This window comes from Triticum dicoccoides, chromosome 4A (genome assembly GCF_002162155.2).
Source record: "Triticum dicoccoides isolate Atlit2015 ecotype Zavitan chromosome 4A, WEW_v2.0, whole genome shotgun sequence".
Taxonomy (NCBI): domain Eukaryota; kingdom Viridiplantae; phylum Streptophyta; class Magnoliopsida; order Poales; family Poaceae; genus Triticum; species Triticum dicoccoides.
The window spans coordinates 598921649-598945740 of NC_041386.1; the positions used below are offsets into that span (position 1 = coordinate 598921649).

General features: G+C 46.4%; 2 protein-coding genes and 1 long non-coding RNA gene across 3 annotated transcripts in view; all 3 read left to right on the forward strand.

Annotated features, from left to right (window-relative positions):
* Window positions 1-3940: 3940 nt before the first annotated feature.
* Window positions 3941-24092, forward strand: part of LOC119283749 — a 58703-nt gene continuing 38551 nt past the window's right edge. The window contains exon 1 of the mRNA XM_037563165.1: window positions 3941-4815. Within this exon, the coding sequence (XP_037419062.1) occupies window positions 3941-4815 (875 nt within the window). The remainder of the gene's footprint in view (window positions 4816-24092) is intronic.
* LOC119287192 lies at window positions 5162-5674 on the forward strand. The gene is made up of 3 exons (XR_005140761.1): window positions 5162-5212; window positions 5303-5361; window positions 5450-5674. It is a non-coding gene; the product is annotated as an uncharacterized LOC119287192 (long non-coding RNA).
* LOC119287191 (MDIS1-interacting receptor like kinase 2-like) lies at window positions 16054-19959 on the forward strand. Its single transcript, XM_037566715.1, has 3 exons — window positions 16054-16601; window positions 17538-19495; window positions 19607-19959. Exons 1-3 carry the CDS (start codon window positions 16054-16056, stop codon window positions 19957-19959), a joined length of 2859 nt encoding a protein of 952 aa, XP_037422612.1.

The following is a 24092-nucleotide window of genomic DNA, read 5'->3' on the forward strand; positions in this document are numbered from 1 at the left end:
GACCCTCTGCACCTCGACGGCCCAAAGGCAGGCGCCGGCGGGAGGAGGAACAAGACTTTTCTTGGGGAGGAGGAAAGACAGGTGCTGTTGTTAACACCTAGTACAATTATCTGAAACAAGATCACACGCAACTAACATATATAGCCTAAAAACCAATAAGCTCGTCATCTGCTACTTTGGTCTAAGCTCCCCAGCAGAATTAATCGGCCAAATCGAAGTGAATATTGGGCAACAGAACTGGCATGGCAATGGCATGATGATTTTTTCAAGCATAAGGGAATTAATCAAGGGCCCTGCACCAAGTTGTAGATAACCTCACACTGCAACCGATCAGAACCTTGAACGAATACAATTTTAAGCAGCGCCTCTGATGCAGAAACGACCTAAAAGATAACGGTAACTGAAAAACAACCTAGTTCTGACCTGTTGCCGTAATTTTGGGTCGTCCAGCCCCATTCCTGGGTCCACCTGTCCGTGAGATGCTGCTCAACAAGAAATGGTGCTGTTGACAGGATGATATACCCTGGTTGCTGATTAAACTTGCCGATCAATCAAGCCCCCCTTCCCACCAGCCAACCTTTGTTCCTGAGAAATGCGTTCACTTTGTTACCTGCAAATCCATTTCCTTATACAAGGCCACTATGAAAAATACAATTTGCATCTATATAAGGCCACTAACTGTAATCGAGGCAAAAATTAATGATGTTTTCTCGTACTACCAACTATTTTAATACTTGCATGCATGTTGTCATAATGATAATGTGCTACTTCCTTGTAATTCCTTCCTTGCATGCATGTGGGCGTATTAATGATCCCGCTTAACAAAAGGAAAAATGGACTTGCAAAGTAGTCATTAAATTTTGCCTCGGTACCTGTAATTTGAGTTTGTGGCCTTGTATAAGGGAATGGAGGGAGTATGACTCATCGCCCTTGCACCGTGAGAAAGTTCAATTTACAGTGCAGATCCAGATTCTGCCTGTTTAAGCAATGCATAAGTATCATCTTGAACACGTACTACAATTATCTGAAACAAAGATCACATGCTTGCTCTAGCTGACAACATATATGCTTTGCTAGGAGCTTAATCAGTAGTAGCACAAACATGCAGAGAGGGGGAGATCGATGAGCATGTTGAGGATTCGAGATACATGGTTAGTACTGGTACAATCCAGAATTACGCAAAGGATTAGTCGCATATCCATTCATTCTGGATGTACTACTTACTTAGCGTATGTTGAAGCACACTCCTGATTAACTAACCTGAAAAATCAATCAATACTCCGGTTGACCGGTACATTGTTTGCTTCCCACACCACGCTTTACCTCACAGCACGCAAGAGGAGTTTACTTACCACCAGTTGGCCTGCATGCAGCCAGCAGGCAGCATTGCCACCACACAACTCATGCATGTTGTTAACACTTAGCCCAGCTATCTGAAACAAGATGACATGCATGCGCTCACATCAACTAACATATAGCCTAAAAACCGGTATGCTCGTCCTCTACTACTTTTTTCTAAGCTCCCAAGCAGAATTATTGGCCAAATCGAAGTGAAGGCTGGGCAAGAACTGGCATGCATGGCATGATGACTTTTCAAGCATAAGGGAGTTAATCAAGGGCCCTGCATCTCAAGTTGTAGATAACCTCACACCGCAATCAACACCTTGGCAACCTGGTGCATGTAGCTCCCGCTTGCGCAGGGTCCAGGGAAGGGTCCGACCACTTTGGGTCTATAGTACGCAGCCTTTCCCTACATTTCTGTAAGAGGCTGTTTCCAGGACTTGAACCCATGACCTCATGGTCACAAGGTAGTAGCTTTACCACTGCGCCAAGGCTCCCCTTCAACACCTTGGACGAATGCAATTTTGAGCAGCGCCCTCTGATGCAGAAACGACCTCAAAGATAGTAACATTAACTGAAAAAACAACCTCATTCGGAGCCATTGCCGTAATTTCGGGTCGGGCATGGCCCGTTCCTGGGTCCACCCATCTGTGAGACGCTGCTAAACAAGAAATGGTGCTGTGCACAGGATGATATTGCCCTCACCTGCCATGGGTTGCTAATTAATAAAACTTGTTGATCAATCAAGTTCCTCCCCTTCCCACCAGCCAACTTATGTGTTTCCTAAGAAATGCACTCACTTTGTTACCTGCAAAAGAATGTATGACCCATGGCCCTTTACACCGTGAGAAAGTTCATCTTGCAGTGCAGATCTAAGGTTCTGCCTGTCTAAGCAATGCAAGTATCTTCTCAAGCATGTACAATTATCTGAAATAAATATCACACGGATGCTTAATCAGTGCTAGAACAAACACACAGAGAGGGGGAGATCGATGAGCATGTTGAAGATTTGAGATACATAATTATGCTACGAATTAGTTGCATATTCATTCATTCATTCATTCTGGATGTACTTACCTAGCGTACGGTCGAAGCACTCCTTATTAACTAACCTGAAAATTTAATACTCTAGTTGACTGGACTTAGAGCAAATTGCTTGCTTCCCACACTACGCTTTATCTCAGCACGCAATAGGAGTTTACTACCACAAAACTCATGCACATGTTTATCCACCACAAGTCAACCTCTACTCCTCTGATAGGCTAGCTAGAATCTAAGGGCGATCGCTTTGCTTGCCATTAAAGCCCGGTCGATTTCCTTCCTGTCGACCAAGGGCAACACTGGTGGGGGTGGCATTATGTATGTATCTGTTCGACCTCTCTGAATTTGAGAACCCCCGGCTTCACTTCGCTTTGCTGCTACTCCGTCCGTAGCTGCTAGGTCTGACCAAGTCTCTCTCTATTTCGCTTTGCTGCTACTCCGGGGTGTTCATCCCTTTTACCAGTCAAACACCCTGCCCAGCTGGCCTTGATGTTCTTGGGTTCAAGTAGCTTTATTTTGTTGGTGTAGGTTGATTCTGTACTTAATTTAGCTAGCTCGGTAATAATTGAAGTAACCAGTTGTAAGTTGTAAGACACAAAAGTGAGACAGTTCGGAAGTGTTTACAAGTAAGTGCCACTTCTATGCCATATCAGTCATAAATTATTAGCTAGGTTAAATTGACAATCAAATCTAAAAACATGCATTAAAGAAAGGCGAATCTGGATGTAAAATAATCTGGATGTATAATACCTTAGGCACCAGGTTCATTCATTTGTTCCACTGTATATGCACTGAGATGAGCACTTGCATGGCCACACAATTTTTTCTCCTAAAATGATCATAGTCTGTGACTTCTACTCCCCCTGTTCCTAAACATAAGTCTTTTTTAGAGATTTCAATATAAACTACATTAGTCTATAGTGAAAAAGACTTATATTTATGAACGGAGGGAGTAATTGACATGATATTTCCAGTGACAGCTAGCATAGTTATGTGCAGTGTACTTGTTAACTTGTCAACCAACCATTTCTTTTTCGATGAGCACCCATTTAATTCATTTTTCAGAGGAAAAACTAGAAAGACCTTCAACTTGACGATCGAGGTGTGTCCATGAGCCCTTTCAGTAGTTGGGAGGGTATGGTTTAGCTGCTCGATGAAGGATCTGATTTTGGATATATATACATCTTTTCTTCAGATTATGACCAACTTTTACAGTATATGCCAAAATCAATTAGGCCTTGTTCGGTTCCTTAGTATTGACTTTTTATAAATTAATAACCAGGGTTTGGAACTGAGATCTCTCGAATCCCCTTGTGGGAGGGATTAATCGAACAAGCCCTTAGGCAGTATTTAAAAGAGGAAATGTGAAGCTAGAAGTAGCACGTACACCACTAATATAAATCCCTTTGGCTTGTGGCAGCATCAAAATTTCACTTTCAGTAGAATATACATGCAGGATAGAAGTATCCTGAGGTCAATGGGTGAGTCTTCCCATCACAGCCCCCATAAATGCATGCCCGTTGCTCGCATGCACGGGCACTCTGCTCGTCAACCCACCATGAAGTCCACCACCACGAGCCAAAGCCGTCTCACGAGGAAGGTGCTCTACCTCACCCCTCCCGTCCTGCTCACCATCTTTTTCTACCTTCACCTGGACACCCTCGCCGTGCAATGCGCCAGCAGGCTCGGCAATGGCGTCGATGACCGCCTCCGTGCGTCGGCCACCTTCCTCCCGCTCAAGGACACCCGTGAGCGCGCCGACACGTGGTTCATCAGCACCCTGAACGACACCTCCGAGCCTCCGGGCGAGGCGAGGAACCTTCAGTTTCCGTCCGCTGCCACCGCGGGCCGCCTCCTCTGCCTAGCGGCCCCCTCGCGTCACGACGGCACCAAGAATGCCTATGCGCTGGCGTGGCCAGGCGCGCTCCCCCGCGGCGCGGAGCTCCGGCCCGGCCTTGCTCTCTTGTCCGAGACCTTCTACGACCACTCGAATATGTGGCACGGGCTCACAGCGCTGGTCCCTCTGGTGTCGTGGCACGCGAGGCGCGGGTGCCGTCCCGCCCCGGCAAGATGGGCCCTCTTCCACCATGGCGAGGTTAGGTCCGGGATGAGCGGTTGGCTGATGTCGCTAGTTGAGGGGGCTACCGGCGCGCCGGTGGCCGTGGAGGAGTTTGGCCCCGCCCCGGTGTGCTTCGAGGAGGCCGTGGTGTCCAGGAGAAACCTGGCCGGTATGAGCACGGAGAGGCTCCTAGAGGCGTTCGACTTCATCCGGTGCAAGGCCAGGGCAAAGTGCAGCGTCGCCGACGCGCCCGGAGCCGGCAACAAAACTACAAACCTCCGCGTCACCATTCTCTTCCGCACGGGCGGCCGGTCCTTCAAGGACGAGGCCGGCGTCGAGCGGGTGTTCCGCAAGGAGTGCACGCGCGTGGCCGGGCCAAGCTGCGTGCTGACCATAGCGCATTCCGACAACCTGACCTTCAGGGGCCAATAGCTCCTGTGCGATGTGTTTGATGTGAATTTGCTTGAGTGCGACGTTGTTTGAGCGAATGGCTGTGGTGCGACACATTTAAGCAGGTAAATAGCCCAGGGCCACATGGGGTGTTAAATGTGGTTAAATTGGTCGTCAACCAAGCCCGTTTATGTTAGGACATGTGGGTCCAACTTAATTGCTCCTCAAAACAGCTGACCGTGCCCTGCCGCCCGACCGTGCCGGACCCGCCACTCTGCCCCCTCCCCCCTTCTTCTCCGGTGGCGGCGGATCTTGCGTTCTCAACGGCGACGGCGGAGCCCTCGTTCTCAACGGCGGCGGAGCCTTCGTCCTCAAAAAATGGTGAGTGAAAACCCTAGTCCCCCTCCCGTTCCTCTCTCGGCCCCGTAGATCTCAACTCGTTTCCTCTGTTTTCGCTTGTTGAATTGATAGGTTGTGAGGGGAGCCCGTGGGCATACTGAGATGGAGCCCCCAGATTCAACTTCGAATAGGTAATGCTCCTCTCTCTGATCCAATTTTGCATGCAATTAGGGCCTAGTCTGCTCTTTCTCACGGGCTCACACTGTCCGCCACTGACAGAGGGGATGCTGCCGCTCGGACCTTCGAATTGACGGTCAATTTCTTTCCATCAAAGGCAAAATTAGTTGATGGTAGCATTCAGAACATTGAGAGAGACACAATTGTTAAATGGGAGGTTGAGTTTACAGAGATTGATCCACAAGTTCTACAGAACATGGGAGAGAAGGCAGTGAAGAAATGGGTGGAAAAAATTGGGGAGAATGTTGTTTGGGGTCCAGAGCAAGAAGTATCACTGTTGCGTTTTGATGATTGGAAAGGAGAGTATGTGAGAATGGAAGATGGTGAACAGATTGTTGATGAAATCGATCGGCAAAACGGCTGGACAAGCAAACGAGCTAATTTTTTTGCTGAGCTGGTTGATCTGAATATTTTTTCGAAGGTTGGATATGTGCCATCACAATTGGCTGCGCAGATGGTAGATGATGATTGGGCTACACAGAGGCCATTGATTCCCATGTGTACTGAACTTACAGTAATAGCCGAAGAGGGACAGGTGACTGGAATTGAAACTGAAACTGCAGCAACTGTTGATTGGAATGTAGTTGAATTAGATGAGCCTACTGATTTGGTCATTGCACCAATGCCTGACATTGAGATGGCCAAACTTTTTGGCATTCCAGTCGATGACAGAGATAAGCAGGAGAGGGGAGAATCTAGTTTGCCTGCTAATGTTGATGAAGATGTAGATGGACAATTGATGGAACAAGCTGCAGATGAAGTAGATGATGCACATGATGATGAGCTGGTGCATGTGTATGACAAAGAAAACCCTGTCATTGAAGTAGGCAAGTTCTTCCCAAGCATGAAGGAGTTTAGGATGTGTTTCAAGACTTATGCAGTGAAACATGAGTTTGATGCCAAGACTGTTTGGACTGATAGAAAGAAGTTTTATGCGAGGTGCAGAGGATTTGATGGTAGTGTCAAGCCTTGCAAGTGGTACATATCTGCTAGACTGCAACCTGATGGAAGTACTGTCAGGGTTAACCAAATCCCCAATCAACATACTTGTATTACAAGTTCACAGAGAGTATCAACCATGACATCACAACTTTGGGTTGCAGAAAAGATCACCCCAATTTTAGCCAAAACACCAAACACTACTGCCAAGAAACTCAAAGTAGACTTGGAAAAGATGTACCCCATTAAACTGAAATATACCACAGTGTGGAAGGCAAAACAAAGGACAATGAAAAACTTATATGGTGATTGGGAAAATACATTTAGGATGCTTTACAACTTCAAAGCAGAGGTGGAAAAGAGGTCACCTGGTAGTGTTGTGGAGATAGATACAGAGGTATCAGCCAAAGGTGAAGTCAAGTTCTCCAAGTTTTTTATGGCTTTGAAGCCTTGCATAGATGGCTTCAAAGCAGGGTGCCGTCCATATTTGAGCATAGACTCATCATTTTTGACAGGCAAGTGGAATGGTCAGTTGGCAGCATGCAATGCTCTAGATGGACACAACTGGATGTTTCCTATTGCTGTTGGCTTGTTTCAGTCAGAAACAGAGGCTTCATGGACATGGTTCATGATCCAGTTGAAAAGATGCCTAGGGCCAGTGTCACCTTTGGCTATACACACAGATGCATGTAAGGGGCTTGAAAATTCAGTGAAAAATGTTTTCCCACATGCTGAGCAGAGGGAGTGCTTCGGTCATTTGTGGATGAATTTGATCAAAAAATTTAGAGGAGAAGAATTTGGGCGCATGTGGCCAGCAGCAAGATCTTACACTAGCCAGACACACAAATATCATCTTGATAAGATAATGGCAGCATGTGATGAGTTTGGTCCATGGCTGAACACCTACCATTCTTTGTTATGGTACAGGTCAGCATTCAACACTGCCATCAAGTGTGACCACATCAACAACAATTTGGCAGAGTTTCAACAATAAGGTGAAGGAGTTAAAAGATTTGCCTGTGCATGACATGGTTGACCAAATTAGGATCATGCTCATGCGGTTGTGGGGATTGAGAAGAAGGATAGGTGATTGTCTGCAAGGTGATAAGCTTCCAGCAGTGGTACAACAGGTGGTCAATAGGAGCAGAAGTCTTTCACATTTGTTTGTTGAAAAATCTTCACCTTGGGGTGCTGAAGTTAGAGATAACAAAACTGGAAGGAGACATGTTGTTAACACTGAATTGCATGATTGCACTTGCCTCGAGTGGCAACACACTGGTAAACCATGTGAGCATGCCATTCTTTTCTTAGCATCCCAACCGAAGATAAACATGCACCCATATCTGCATGAATATTATTCGGTAGCAAGATTCAAAGCTGCATATGCTACTCCAATTCCAGCACTTACAGATCAGTCTCAGTGGCCTGAAGTGGACATTGAATTTTCCATGTGTCCTCCCTTGACGAAAATAAAGGCTGGCAGGCCTAAACAGAGTAGATTCAAGGCATGGTTTGAGAAAGATGGGAGTAGTAAGAAGGGAAAGAAAGATGAAAAGCCAAAAAGGGCCCAAAAAGGTAACAAAAATAGATGCAAGTTGTGCCAGGAACTCGGGCACAGAGTGGGATCTATCAAATACCGTTACACTCCTGATAAGCCAAAGTATGTTCTTGTTTATTTGTCTGTGTTTTGATTTGGTGCTTTTTTCCAATTAGTATATCTATAACATTTTCTGCACAGGAGGAAGCGAGCAAGTCAGCCCCTTGTTGTTGAACAGTGTTGGCCAACCAAAAAAGCAAGAGTCAATGGCGGTAGAAAGAAGAGAAGTGTGCCTGAGCCTGAGCAGACTGAAGAAAATCCTGCTGCAGTCAACATTCAAACTGAAGAAACTGATGTGGAGGTGCACACCGAAGAAACTGAATTTGAGCATGTCGAGGTTCAGACTGAAGAAACTGAACCTGAGCGTGTCGAGGTTCAGACTGAAGAAACCCATGTTGAGGTACACACCAAAGAAACTGAAACTGTTGTCAACATTGAGACTGAAGACACTGATCACGAGGGTATTGGCGAGGTGTTGAAAAGACCAGTGAAGAAAACCAAGATGATCAGTGAACTTGTGTGTGTAGTAGAACCAAAAATAAGAAGGGCTAAGGTGAAGAAGGGCACACGACGTGGTAGGAAGAAGTAGAACAGAGAATAGTTTGAAAATTTGGGACATGTAATAATATTTGTAACTTGGTGCGTACTGGTAGTCACTATGTATCCCCATATTTCTATTCGAACTTGTTTGTCTAAACCAGCCAAATAAAATTCAAATTTAAATTTAAATTTGGGCTATTGATGTTTTAGTGCTACCTAAAGTACCTCAACTGAAATATGTTTGCTTGCTGATCATTCCGAGCCCTTTTGGTAAGTTGAACTCATAGTCATGAAAAGTGTGTTTCAAATGACCTCCAAAGGTAGGGTAAACGGCCTCATATTTAAGCAAGTTTTTTTGGCACCTTGTCTAAACCAGCTAAATAATTTTTCTACACATCTATTCTACCTATATAGTGTAAATCTAAAGTCTCACTATTTATTGAATTAATTTTCTATTTTTCTTTTCTTTTTGAAAAAACAAGGTTTAATAGAAAATTATATATAAAACAAGTTTAAAACATGAAAATGAGAAAAGTAAGTTCAGATCTTTCTTAGTCAATCCAAAATGAAGTTTTGGTGAGGTTTTCACACTTTTCATTTTCAAAACTCCACCTACTCTCGGGTGCCCACTACTCTCTCCCTTCAACTCCATACTACATTGTTTGAGGAATAACAATTTTGTGAAGGATTTTTTCGTAAAAATGTATGTAAACCATATTTATATTTTTTTCTCGTTACTATACGACATAATAAGACTATGTGCGCAAGTTTTATATTTTTTTAATTTTTTTGAATTAGTTATGCTCAACCCTAATTAGTCAAAACCTCTCAAAACCCCTCAAAACCCCTCTCAAAACCCCTCAAAACCCCGCACACTACCTGGTCGTCGATCGTTGTGCATGGACGGTTGAGATCAGGCGCTAGGGTTAGCTACAGTGTGCAGCGATCCGCATGAGACGCGCTGATTGGTTGACGCGGTGGGGTTTGGATCAGCCTCTCTCGTTGGAGCATCAGGACCGTTCATTTGAATCCAACGGCAAGAGTTGACGCGGTGCATGGACCAAGCCTACGGAGTGCCCTTTCCATCGTTGCATGCGTGCCCGTGCCTACCCGCAGCATGCATGCCCACCCGCAGGACTGCGCCCGTGCGTTGCATGCATGCCTCGACGTAGCCCTGCTCCGCCACCCCTATCAACGCAGTAACCTGTCGCATGCCTACCATTAGAACCGATGCAGCGTCGCATCAAAGCATGCACCCGGCCACAATGCAGCAGCCCGATGAAGACAACCAAAAAGCCAACGCTGCATGGCGTGGTGTGCACGTTGTGCATGGCGTGCTCCTCTTTGACGACGCAATACTGGCATGGTATCGATGTGGGTATCGATGCAGTTCAAATGGCGTGCTGCCCGTTACAAGATGGGCAAAAGAAGGCGTACATTATTGTCACGTCTCCCATCGACCGAACCTTGCCCTCTAGCCAGGCCCTAGCAAGATGAGCAAATTAATGGGCAACGGCATGCATGCACGGGCGGCACACGCAGAGAACCCGGGGAAGGCGTGTCCCCTTGACCCACGACGGCACAGACGCGTGCGTGAGCCCGTCCCCCTTGACCCACGACCGGTGGCACAGAAGCGTAGCAGTCCGTTTCCCACGGCCACGCTCGTGTACATGCTTTCATGGGGCGCCACCAAACGCCGCCCACCCATTAATTCTAGGGTTTCAACGGGGTGAAACGACGTCGCACTTGGGCTATTTAAGCCGGGCACTATCGTCCTCTCCCTCCTCATCCATCATACCCCATCCTCTGCCTCCTCTGCCCTTCTTCATTCTTCTCCATCAAACCCGACCGAGCACTCGAGCCACCCCGCCACCATGCAGTACACCGCCCCCACCTACCGCTTCCCCCCAACCGTGCCGGAAAGGCTCTACCCGGCCGGACTGTATGTAGAGAGAACCCTTAGGGTTTGGGCGATCTCGAGATGGAGGGGCGCAAGGGAGTTAACGGAGTTCTTCCTTGCGGCCGGCTTCCGCCACCTCCCCCGCGGCTCTCCTCGGATGTACCATGTTGAGGAGGTCAACCACAACGGCATTGTGGTTGGGCTCCTCGCCACGTTCACTAACCCTTTCGATGCTTTCCATCTCCTCGGGCGAGCGTATTGGGTTGGTTGTGAGTTCATAGCTTTCACCACCTACAATATCTTCATCGACTTCCAGAGCATCTTCCCCAACAACGGCGTTATGCACACGCTCCCGTACCCCATCAACAACGGGGAGGAGTGAAGGACGGCGCCCGGAGGAGCGAGGTGGCGTTGTTCCCCGGGAGAAGGAGAAGAAGAGCCCGAAGAAGAACCCGCGTTTGGTGCCCCCCGATCTATCTAGCTTATCGTATTAGTTTTTTTAAGTTGTATTAGTATTTTAAGTTGTAAGTCTATCATGGAGTTGTAAGGTTATCGTGGAACTATGGGTTGCAATAGTTATGCTACTATATATATTGTGTGTTTCGTGCTATTATTTGAAGATTGATATGGGTTGTTCTTGCTTATTATTTGTGTATTGCTATGGGTTGCTACGAGCCCGGGTTGCTACACCTCAATCTCACCACACACACACCATCTTCAAAATATTGGCCAAACCATGGACATGCAACTAGGAGCCCCATGCAAACCCACTATGGACATGCCACTAGGAAATGCAAACTAATTTACTTCATGCAACTCATTTAGTTCATGGAACCGTAGACATGCATAAAAACAATTAACATTTGGTTTTATTGCATCAAAAAATGATCCATCACAAAATTTAGTGCAAGAAAAAGGCCACAGTAAAAATAAGTAACATTTTATTTGCTGAAGTTAGAGGTGGGCTGGTGCCGCTACGCGGGTGGGCTGGTGCCCCTACGCGGGCGGGCTGGTCTCTATTTTGGGCAGGGTTATTTTCTCAGGGTCCATTTTCTCACGGCCCAACATCTATTCGGCAGCCCAGTTTTGTTTTTTTTACTAGAAACTGAATTTGGGTGTGTACTCTGTTAACTGAAGAACAAAAACAGAGGAAACAGAGCATCAACACTGAATATGGCCCCTGAGAATATCATTACAATAATTCAAGCAAGTTTTGCTTCACACGAATTCAAGTTCATCTAACAAATGATCCCTGGCTAACTCAAACTACTGGGCACCCCTGAAACTAGCTGACTAACTAACTGAAACTATAACAAATTCTAGCGATTGATGAACATCAAGTAAAATAAACCCATAACAATGACACAACCATAAAATGCTCCCGCCATCATATTTGCTTGTTGCTTCAAATCGATCAGATGCTTTAGTTGCTTGCCGATTTTCTTCAATTCACACTTCAGTTCTGCACTGTGCATCATCGGATCGGCTCTGTCCGCCAAATTGGGGGCTTGTTCCACGGCAAGCCGCCCCCCAAAATTGAGCTCTTGGGTTGGGGTTGATCCCTCCAATTTCAACCTTTCAACATATTCATCGAGCCACTCAAAATGCCCACATTTCTTCAGAACCTGAAAACAGGGGGCCGGCGGCGCATGAATCCTAGATCCACCACCCAGATCCACCGCCCTAATTCGAGGGAAAAATAAAGAAATCGGGAGAAATTAGACCATAGAATTGGTCAAGAACACAGATCTAACCTGCCCCGGCTGTGGCTTGCTCAAACATTTCACAAACTCGCGCCCACGGTTGCCATTTTCTTCCCTCACACAAGTCAAACGCTTGAGAGGCTCCATGCGTGGGCAATCGGGGCATCTTGTCAACGGCAGTGGACCATACTGCATCCATGGTTGGCAGGTGGCTGAAGTCGAGCTAGACATCACTCGCCGGCGGCGCGCTTCGTTGCCGGAGTAGAGGAAGAAGAAGGTGGGAAAGGAAAGGGGCAGGGTAAGCAATGGAGGGGGGCGGGCTGGCTCGGGTCGGGGCACGCTGATGAGCACGGGCATGCTTGTGTGGATAAGTTGTGGGTCCCACCCGCATGCGAGTAACTGGTGGGTCCCGCGTGTCATAACTCAAATCGCTAACCCTCGTGTTTTTCATTTCACGGTTAAATAGAGCCATGTCGCATTGGAGCTATTTACACGCTCAAGTGTGTCGCGTCACAGCCATTCACTCGAACAACGTCGCACTTAGGCAAATTCACATCAAAAACGTCGCACAGGAGCTATTGGCCCGACCTTCAGGCAACCCGGACATCTTCAGCTGCTATAAGAACCGGCGGATTGGGATGGATGGGGCCGCCTTCACCGAGTTCGCGGCCAAAGTCTTCACCGCTAACAAGGAGCGCAAGTCGGCAAAGGCGCGGCGAGGGCAAGAAGCGGGAACCAATTGCAAATGCAGCTAACCAGACCTCCCTCTATTTTTGTGGTAATTAAGAAAAGGCAGAGTGGAAATAATTAAATGTGCTTAGCTAGCCAGCCACAAATTAACATCAGTGGCGTCAAAACCGATGATGAATTTGTTAGTAAGAGATCAAGTATGGTTAATTAAAGGGGTTAACTAACCAGGCACATGCATGATACTCCAAATACATAAAAAGCTCAAGCAATTGCGACGATCTTCATTCTGTAAATTTCTTCTGATGTTTAGTTCTGGCATATTTTTATATGTATGCACGTTTGTATGTTATCATGTTATATGGCATATATTCATCCATCCATGCTCCACATCTGGGCTGAAGCACTGAACCTGCATGCCTAAAATGATCTATCAAGAATTTCATCCATCCACCAATGAGAATAACATACAAACGGTGTCTGCAGTTGTAACTTTTAGATGGTTTATTAGATCGTAATTAGGATGCAACTACGTTAATCCTTAGGTAAGAGCTAACATTAGTGTCAGAACAAATTAACCTAGCCTCGGACAGATCGAACCCTATTATTTTTGCCTAATGTATGTTATCTAACTAATCGATAGGCCTGATTGCTACTGGTTGGTTGATTTAGTAATAAGATAAGATGCCGATCACCATAAATACTTGGTATTCACCTTCCGCTTTGTGCGAATCACCTTGTTTATCCCTAAATTATGTTTCGTTGACGATCAATGTAAAGTCCTAATCAAGTTTCCATGGCTCGGTTCATGAATCATGACAGAATGCAGGTAATTTCTTTCAAATGAGGCTCGCACTGAATACAAAATTTGGCCCCATTTTACGAATCCCCATTCCCCAATCTCTAAAACCCTACACCATTTCCCAAACTGAAAATTCAGAGGAAGAGGGCTGGGGTAACTTACCTGAAGGCGTCGTGTGGCCTCCTTGTCGTGCGCGCCACCTCTCCCTCGTCCGTGGCCTCTGGCTCGCCGGGCACGGCGCCGTCGATCCTCTCTACGAAGCGGCACCAGCGCATCCTCCCCGCCAGCCTCGTGACCATGTCGCGACACGGTCAGCCAAGTTCGACGAGGCCGCGCACATTGAGCCATCAGGCACGCGTGCACCGGCGAACAGGCCGGCCGTGCCGCCATGGTTGCCGGCTAGCCACAGTCGCCTCGCGCGCCACGGGTGCCGGGAGAATCGGGGTACAGAGGAAAGAATGGGCTAGTCTTTGCCCCGCTCGCCGGCTGAGCCCAGGTTGCCTCGTTGGCCAAGGTCTGCTTTTAGCGCAGAATGTTATTTTGGTTGTTTGTTCGACTCTCAGCGCATTTTCTCTATTTTATATAGATTGATTGTTCTACATTAAGTAAAACAATATTCGATGTAAAAAATAATCATATAATTATATGAACGTTCTAATGGGCTTTGAGCCAACATGCGTCTTTTGGGGCTTTTCTGTATTTTAAACAGTTTTCTCCGCTCTAAAAGGTTTTTGCTATGATAATGTTTTATGCACTTTTAGCCAGAAAATGCCCAAAAATATACGACTAACAATGTTTAAGTTTCTGGATAAAATGAACATTTTATTTATTGAGTTTTAGTGTGGTCTCAAGATTTGTGTTGTCTGTTAACAATTATCTCGATCAATTTCAGTATTATATTAGTGTTGTGAAATGATCCTTGAATTTTAAGAGCATTCTGTTTGAAATATTTTCCTCATGGGTCGAGGTCATTTTGTGAGTTTTTGTGGTCAAACATTTTGATTTTCTCCCCTGCTCTGCACGGCCGATAATATTGGGCCGTTGTGAAACAGAACAAATTGGCAGTGCATTTGGCTACTATATTGAAGTTTTTATAAAGTAAGTGCACTGCTTATATAGGAATTATGAATTGTGTAAGTTTTCTGAATAAAATATACATTTCATTTAGGGATTTAAAGTGTGTTGTCAACATTGGTGTCTTCTGTTAACAATTGTCTCGATCTATTTAGATTTAGTATCAAATTAATGTTATAAAATGATGTTAATCTTGAGAATAATTTTGGAAATGATGATCCCTGACTTTTTTCATCGTGGGTACAATACAATCATACATGGTACAAGGACCATGGCAGTAGGGTCTTTTTTCGCACCGAACGGGAATGACAGCTCAGCTAAGTCCTACCACCAAAGACAATGGCGGTTGAAAAAGGGTCAGATCATGAAATTTTTACAAAGTGGGGTTAGATCGTGCTTAAGTTAGTTATCAAAAAGGGTCAGAATAGTGATTTTTGCCACCTGAATGGAGTTTTGGTGGTGTCGCAATTTTATTTTCGTACCCCTCTGCATGGCCGATAATATTGGAACCGGTGACACATTTTCATTACCGTGACGCTCTGCATGGCCGATAATGTTGAGCCGCTGTGAAACAATATTGTTTTTGGCAATACACCTATGTAGATGTTTCATAAAGTAGTGCACTGCTTATATAGGAGTTATTGCCCAAAATATTTTTTATAAAGTCATGACCAATGTTCAGAAAAAAATTAATCATTTTGACCTGCAAAATAATTTTGTAATATTAAAATATACCAATGTGGCAGATGTCATGTTCCAAAGATTATTTTGGATCAGCTTGATGCCAAAACGGAGGCACACCATGCATATAGCTGTTCTAAGTCTAGCTAGCCTCGAGTCAAGTCCAACCATATATATCACTCACTAGTTCGGCACGGCAGTGTATTTTTCAGTAGAAAATCAAACAAAGACAGTGTATTCTTCAGTAGAAAATCAACCAGATGACTTTTCATCAGACCTCGGCGCACGGCCCCTCTCTCTCGCGCGGTTTACCAGTCGGAAATATGCATGGACGGTACGAAGATTTTTACGTGGACACAGTTAGTTCTTGAAAAATCAGCCGTCCAGAAGCAATAGAATTTCCACGTACATATGCATGGACGGCACGAGAGCCCAGCCCTTCACGACGGCATACACCTGTCTGAGTATACCATTCTACACAGCATACGACGATCGACGCAGCGTGCACGGATGGGAATCTTGTCGTCTTCTTCCTCCGGCGACTCAATCGAAGCGCTACTCTCCAGTCGTACGTGGAGCTGTCAGCTGTCTCTCCTCTCTCGCCTCCGGCTCCATGGTGAGGGCTACACCTGTGCAGGTGCACCCCTATAAGAAGAGACCCTCCATGCAGTTCCACCGGCACAAACCCGATAATAACCTACTCCATCTGCAATGCGACTAGCCATGGCGACCCCCGCTCACCTAAAACTCGTCTCGCTCGCTCTCCTATTAGCCTCGTTTTCCTGGTCCATGGCGGCGCCACCACCATCCGTCCTGGAAGAACAGGCGGGAGCCCTCCTCACCTGGAAAGCCACCATACAAAACCCCCCAGCCCAGCTCCAGTCCTGGGGAAACACCACAACTCGGCCATGCGGCTGGTACGACATCAAGTGCGGCAATCATCCAGCTGCGAGGCACCAGGAGGTGGTGATCACCGAGATCTCTCTCCGGGGTTTGCGGCTGAGAGCGAGGTTGGACACCCTCAACTTCACGGTGTTGCATACTCTCACGAGTATCCGACTACCCTACAATCAGATAAGCGGCTCCTTTCCACCCGCTTTAGCATCATCCTTGCCAAACCTGCGGCATCTAATGCTCCAGGGGAATGAACTCTACGGGCAAATACCAAACCAAATAGAGCACCTAGAGAGTCTCGTGGGGCTGAACTTGTCATACAACCACTTGTGTGGCCTCATCCCCACAGAAGTAGGCTACCTAAGGAAGTTGCTTAGGTTAGATTTTTCCTACAACAACCTCATAGGCCTCGTTCCGAGAAGTCTAGGGAATTGTACTAAACTCACTATCTTGCACCTTGGTGCAAATCAGTTATCCGGAAATCTTCCTCGAGAATTAGGTCACCTGGTGAAATTAAAAAGATTAGCTCTTGGCAAAAACCAACTCATAGGTTCAATCCCCGATACCTTTGGGAGTTTGATTAACCTCACCGAATTGTACTTGTGGGGTAATCGACTCTCTGGCCGTGTTCCCCGAGAACTAGGTTCCCTTGTATACCTAGAACGGTTGTCGCTTCAAGACAACCAACTCACGGGGCGTATTCCTCGAGAAATTGGTTGCCTAGTGAACTTGGAATTCTTGGACCTTAGCAAAAACAAACTCACGGGTTCGATCCCCAATGCCTTTGGAAATATGACCAAGCTCATTACCTTGGACCTTTATGATAATCAATTCTCCGGGCATGTTCCTCGAGGGCTAGGTTCCCTGGTGAATCTAGAAAAGTTATATCTTAGCGCAAACATACTCATGGGTAACATCCCCAACACCTTTGGAAATTTGACCAAGCTCACTACCTTGTACCTTTATGGTAATAACTTCTCCGGACATGTTCCTTGGGAACTAGGTTCCCTAGTGAATCTGGAAAGCTTGGATCTTAGCGAAAACAAACTCACGGGTTCCATCCCCAATACCTTTGGTAGTTTGACCAAGCTCACTATCTTATACCTATGGGGTAACCAACTCTCCGGACATGTTCCTCGAGGGCTAGGTTGCCTGGTGAATCTAGAAAAGTTATATCTTAGCGCAAACATACTCACGGGTAACATCCCCAACACCTTTGGAAATTTGACCAATCTCACTGCCTTGTACCTTTATGGTAATAACTTCTCCGGACATGTTCCTTGGGAACTAGGTTCCCTAGTGAATCTGGAAAGCTTGGATCTTAGCGAAAATAAACTTACGGGTTCCATCCCCAATACCTTTGGGAGTTTGACCAAGCTCACTATCTTGTACCTATGGGGTAACCAACTCTCCGGACATATTCCTCAAGAACTAGGTTACCTTGTGAACCTAGAAGATTTGGGACTTGGGGAAAACAAGCTCATGGGTTCCATCCCGAACACCTTTGGAAATTTGACCAAGCTCACTACCTTAATGCTTTATGGTAATCAATTCTCCGGACACATTCCAAGAGAAATTGGCACCTTGATGAAGCTCAAAAGCCTACAACTTCATGATAACAATCTCTCTGGTCCCTTGCCACCTGAATTGTGCACTGGAGGCATGCTGAAGAACTTAAGCGCATTCGAAAACAATCTCAATGGACCTTTGCCATCAAGTTTGGTGAGCTGCAGAAGCCTTGTTAGAGTTCGTCTTGAAAGGAATCAAATAGACGGAGATATTTCTGAGATGGGAGCTTATCCAAATCTAGTCTACATAGATATGAGCTCAAATAAACTATTTGGTCAATTTTCTTATCACTGGGGGGATTCCCACAATCTTACGATGCTACGCATCTCAAACAACAACCTTACAGGGGAAATACCCACAAGCATGGGGCAACTATCTCAACTAGAGTTACTTGATCTTTCATCAAACAAGCTTGAAGGAGAGCTTCCAAGTGCACTAGGAAATCTAAAAAATGTGTTCAACCTGAACCTTGCACACAATTTGCTCCATGGAAGCATTCCACGAGAAATGGGAGCATTGTCCAAACTAGAGTTGTTGGATTTGTCGTCCAATAACCTAAATGGTTCGTTAGAAGATTCGCTCGAGCATTGTTTGAAGCTTCGTTTTTTGAAGTTGAATCAAAATAACTTCAAAGGAAACATCCCCGGCGAGCTAGGGTCATTGCACAACTTACAAGACCTATTGGATTTAAGTGATAATTCATTTAGTGGGGCAATACCAAGCATACTTAGTGGTCTGGTCATGCTAGATACTCTGAATATTTCACACAATGAACTTACTGGTTCTATCCCAGCAACATTTAATAGTATGGAAAGCTTGACATCCATTGATGTATCTTACAATGAATTGGAAGGGCCGGTCCCAGACAGTAAGCTCTTTCAAGGAGCTCCAATCCAGTGGTTCGTGCATAATAATTTTCTATGTGGTGTGGTGAAAGGATTGCCCCCTTGTAGTAGTGTGAATCAGTCCAGAGGAAAATGGGAAGGATACAAAATACGTGTACTAGCCACGGTTCCTACTCTAATATCTCTTGTTCTTATTGTGGTGATATTGATGTTCTGTCATGAAAGAAAGAAAACCAAGCTAAGTAACACCGATGAAGTAACACAAGCAAAAGTCTTCTCTATTTGGAGTTTTGATGGGGCAAACGTGTTCAAGCAAGTCATCGAAGCAACCAACAATTTTAGCGAGATGCATTGCATAGGAACTGGGGGACATGGATCTGTCTATAAAGCTAGACTTGCAACATGCGAAATATTTGCAGTGAAGAAGATAAACATGATAGAAGATGAGTGTTGCGTCAATGAACATGTCTACAATCGTGAAATCAAGGCACTGGTGCAGATTCGTCATCGAAACATTGTAAAACTTTTTGGGTATTGTTCCTCTGGCCAAGGGAGGTTCCTTATCTATGAATATATGGAGAGAGGAGACTTGGCAAAATCACTGAAGGACAATGAAAGGGCAATTGAATTGGATTGGAGAAGGCGGATGCATATTATGCTGGATGTGGTTCATGCTTTGGTATATATGCATCATGATTGTTCGTCACCGATAGTCCATAGGGATATAACAAGCAACAACATTTTGCTTGATCTAGAATTTAGAGCTTGCATCTCTGACTTTGGTACAGCCAAAATTCTCGATATTTATGGCCAGAATCTCACAAGGCTTGCTGGGACAAAAGGCTATCTTGCCCCAGGTAAACAAAAATATAACCTCAATTACTAGTTTTGCAGTTTCGACAGTTCATAAGTATGCAAATATTTTGGGACGGAGAAAGTATATGCTAATTAATTTGTATCACTTACAGAGCTAGCATATACAGAAAACGTGACGGAGAAATGTGACGTATACAGCTTTGGAGTGCTTGCTTTGGAGCTGTTTATGGGATCTCATCCAGGAGATTTGCTCTCATCCCTCTCGTTGACCGCCAATACCAGTGATGTGTGCCTGCAAGATCTGCTGGACCCCAGGCTTGTTCTTCCAGATGCTGAGACTGCTAGGGAAATATACCGCATGCTCAGTGTAGCAGTTCGGTGCCTGGAGCCGAGTCCATCCCGCAGGCCAACGGCAGCACGTGCCAGTGATGAGCTATCTACGATTAAAGCTGGTGAAGATCAGGTTGATTATTTGCAGGCTGGCATCACCTTTCCTGCGCTGTAGTGCCTATGGCTATGAGGATGAAATCGTATCATCCAGTTTTTTCTCTACTACCTACCTAGCTAGTTGGTCAAAAAGTGTTGTTTTCTTTGCAACCGGTAAGAAATGTAACATCTGATGGTGTATATGGAACTAGCAAAAATGTACTACTATTGTATCATTATAAACTGCTTTGGCTTCCTTTTAACATTGTACGAAGAGACAATGCACTACTGCAAAACAGTCTGCACTGACGGGTCCATGAGTAATTTGGTCGTGGATAAATCAGTTATCTCCGTGGTTATTTTCCTCCTTAGGAGAGAGGAGCATATACCAAATTACTCATGGACCCGTCAGTGCTGACCGAGTAAATTGCAGGAAACCACCACTTTGAGGGCTAGATTATCAGAAAACACTATGTTACATTTTTTTTACAAAAAACACCACGTCTAACATAATTTTTTTGTAAAAACCACTGATCAGCAGACTTGACTCTGTTAAGTATGTGTATGACAGGTGGGCCCTATCTGCCAGGAGTTGACTCGGAATAAACCCGCCACGTGGGAAATTTGACTTGTCAAAAAAAAAAAACTGGATCGAACGGTCGCTACCCCTGTCACAAATCTGGATCGAGCGCCGCTGCCCACGTTGGCCGCAGCTACCTCCTGTCCCGTATCTGGATCCAGTGCCGATGCCCCCGCCGGTTGCCGCTATCCCGTGTCCTCGACTGGATCGAGCGCTGATGCTCCTGCTGGCCGCCGCTACCCCTGTCCTCGATCTGCATCGAGCCTTCGCTACCGATGTCCTCTTCGCCTCCACGACGACGGCCAACGGCGGAGCACCAAACGACGACTACATCCCTCCATGTGCTCCTCCCCGCATCGCCATGAACGGGGGCAGTGCTTGCAGGCTGCAGCTGCTCGCTCGTCGTGGTCAATAAGGAAGACAGGGTAAGGAGAGAAGATTCGATACAGAGAGAGGATCCCTTGGGAACGGCGTGACCGGCGGCGGCAGCCCGTATGCCGAAGAGAACCAGCCAGGCGAGCCCCACGCCGCCGAGCAGGTGGTGCCCTGCCATGGGTGGTAGCAACCGGTTCACGCTGCTGCGGAGCACAGTAGGCAGGATCTCTCCAGTGACGCAGCCGAGACGGCGTCGCCGGCACCGGCGTGAAGTTCTGCGGCGGGGACGGCATCTCCGGCACCGGCGTGAAGTTGCCAGTGACTGCATCACCGGTTCGCAACTGGGTTGCGTCCTCCTCGTGTTTGTGGCATTTCTTGACTAGTCAAAGTGCCTAGGTGGCCTTTTTTCCAAGTCAGTTCCTGACTAAGAGCATCTCCAACAGCCACCCAACGCGCGGCGCGCTAAAAAGCAGTTTGCAGCGCGCCCATCGCCTGAAAAAGCGCGGTGGGCAGCGCTGGCTCCAGCAGCCGCGCTAAAATTTAGCACGCGCGGGTAGCTCCAGCAGCCGCGCTAAAATGCAGCGCGCCCGTCGTCTGAAAAAGCGCGGCAGGCAACGCTAGCTCCAGCAGCCGCGCTAAAATTTAGCGCGCGCGCGTAGCTGCAGCAGCCGCGCTAAAATGCAGCGCGCGCTATCGCACGAACACTGCATACATATTTTTAAATAAAAATGATACTAAATAAAATTCATTGATAAAAACGATACATAGATATTTTAGATAGTTCCACAACATAGATAGATAAAACTACGGTGCAATGACATAAAAAAACTACTAGATAAATGCAACTACAACCTAATCCCAGTCGTCATCGTCATCATCGTCGTCATCCTCGCTGGTCTAGTCCGAGGTATCGAGCCACATGTCGTCCCAATGAGGATCATTAGCCGAAAAGATGATTGCCCACCATTTTCAACAGTATCGCACTGCGATAACGCCAGGGCCTTCCGCCGACGTCTGTCCAACCATTCCGCGCGGCGCTTTGCCGTCTGCTCCGCCCAGTAGGCGCGACGACGTCCTCTGGGTGGAGCTGGCGCCACTCTGCCATGGCCCGCTCGTCCTCCTCGGTGATGAGGAGGAGGCGCTGCCGCCGACCGTGCTCCGCACGGTCTTGGTCCGTGATAAGACGAGGCGGAGGGGCGACGCCCTGCGCCTGCTGGCGCGTGTGGATGTCCTAGAAGTTCATCTGCGGGCGCGGCCTGCCTAGGCGCCACGCCGCCGCGTCGTCCACGCGGGCGGCCTCGTGAGCAGTCTCGAAGGTGCCGAGGCCAGCCGGACGTCGCCGGACCGGATCTTGGAGTAGTACCAGCCGTTGAAGCGCTGGCGAACGCCGCGGTAGCCCGACGCTCCTCGGCGGCGCGGCGGCATGGTGGCGCGTCGGTGGCGGGGCGCTGGAGCGGCGAGAAAGCAACAAGGAAGCGGGGGAGGCGCGCATGGCAGCGGAAGAGGAAGAGAGAGTGTGAGAATAGCCGTGTGGCGAGCGCCGCAATTTAAAGGCGCGCCGGAAGCAGTGCGCCAAAAGTAGCGCGCGAGCTGCCGTCTTTTTCCCCGCGCGCGCAAACGATTCCCGCGCGTGCTAGAGCGCGCGAGAACGTCCTGTGCGTGCTAAAAACTTAGTTTACCGTGCGCGCGCCTTTTGGCGCGGCTGTTGGAGATGCTCTAATGGGACCTCTCTATCATAAACATGCTCAAAATGCTCTAATCCGCCGATCAGTGTTATTTACAAAAAGATTATGTTGGCCGTGGTGTTTTCTGCCAAAAAAATGTAACGTAGTGTTTTCTGATAACCTAGTCCTCAAAGTGGTGGTTTTCTGCAATTTACTCCCTGCTGACCTGCAACTAGCATATGTGTTTCCTGCTGTTTGCCCAGAATTACTGCTGAAAACCTAAAGAAAAAGGATTGGGGACTTACCTGAAGGCATCGGGCTTTTTTGTCATGCGCGTCGCCATCGGATCTCTCTCACGCTTCCGGCCATTGCGCACCATGGTCGGAACGTGGTCCAGCGAGTTCGACCGAGTCGTGCGCACCATCCAATGGATGCACGCGCGCGCCAGTGAACAAGCCAGCCGTGCCGCAGTGGTTTGTGGCGAACATGCATTCTCTCCTCTGACGCCGCGGGTGCCGGGAGAATCGTGGCAAGAGGAGAGAATGGCCTAGCTTTGTCCGGATCACCGGTTTTTGTTAAGCCCATGCCCACCATGGACCAAAAAAGAGCCTTTTGGGGGCTTGCTCAAATTTTGAACATTTTTCTCTGCCTTAAAAGGAGCCATGGTTATGTTTTGTGCACTTTTAAGCCATATAAATGCCCAAGAAATATGTGACTAATAATATTTAAATAAACGAAACATCTGATCCAGGATATTTTTTCTGCATGTGGTATTAGTTTTGGTACCACTCTTTATGGCATTATTCTTAATGATGGTCCCTTTTTAGTATCATATTAACATTGCAACATGGTATTGATCTTGAAAATAATTATAAACATGGTGATCCCTCCAGTTTTGGGGCATCCTATTTGAAAGATTTTTTATTCATAGACCGATGTCATATATTTTGGTGACTTTCGTGGTCGCGTGTTTCGGATTTTGCCACCGCTCTGTGCGGTAGGTAATGTTGGGATCATGTGAAACTAAATATTACGCTGTGCATTTGGCAATTATGTTGGTATTTATTAATACTAAAGTAGTGCAATGCTTAAATGTGGAGTTTGGGTTGCCCCAAAAATGTTGATGAGATTATTACCAACATGTAATTCTTGTTTTTTTAATTTTAATGTTCATGCAATTGTCATTTATTTGATATTTTTGGTACATCAAATATATTTGGATAATTTTGATGCCATTTTTGAAGGAAATATGCCCTAGAGGCAATAATAAAGTAGTTATTTTTATTTCCTTATATCATGATAAATGTTTATTATTCATGCTAGAATTGTATTAACCGGAAACTTAATACATGTGTGAATACATAGACAAAACAAAGTGTCCCTAGTATGCCTCTACTAAACTAGCTCGTTAATCAAAGATGGTTAAGTTTCGTGACCATAGACATGTGTTGTCATTTGATGAACGGGATCACATCATTAGAGAATGATGTGATGGACAAGACCCATCCGTTAGCTTAGCATAATGATCATTTAGTTTATTGCTATTGCTTTCTTCATCACTTATACATGTTCCTATGACTATGAGATTATGCA

Bases quoted from the DNA above. Each gene is read 5' to 3' on its own strand.
- LOC119287191 (XM_037566715.1), top strand. From the start codon at position 16,054: ATGGCGACCCCCGCTCACCTAAAACTCGTCTCGCTCGCTCTCCTATTA. The intron at 16,602-17,537 runs GTTAGATTTTTC...GAATCTGGAAAG, and splicing joins TACCTAAGGAAGTTGCTTAG to CTTGGATCTTAGCGAAAATA. The intron at 19,496-19,606 runs GTAAACAAAAAT...TATCACTTACAG, and splicing joins AAAAGGCTATCTTGCCCCAG to AGCTAGCATATACAGAAAAC.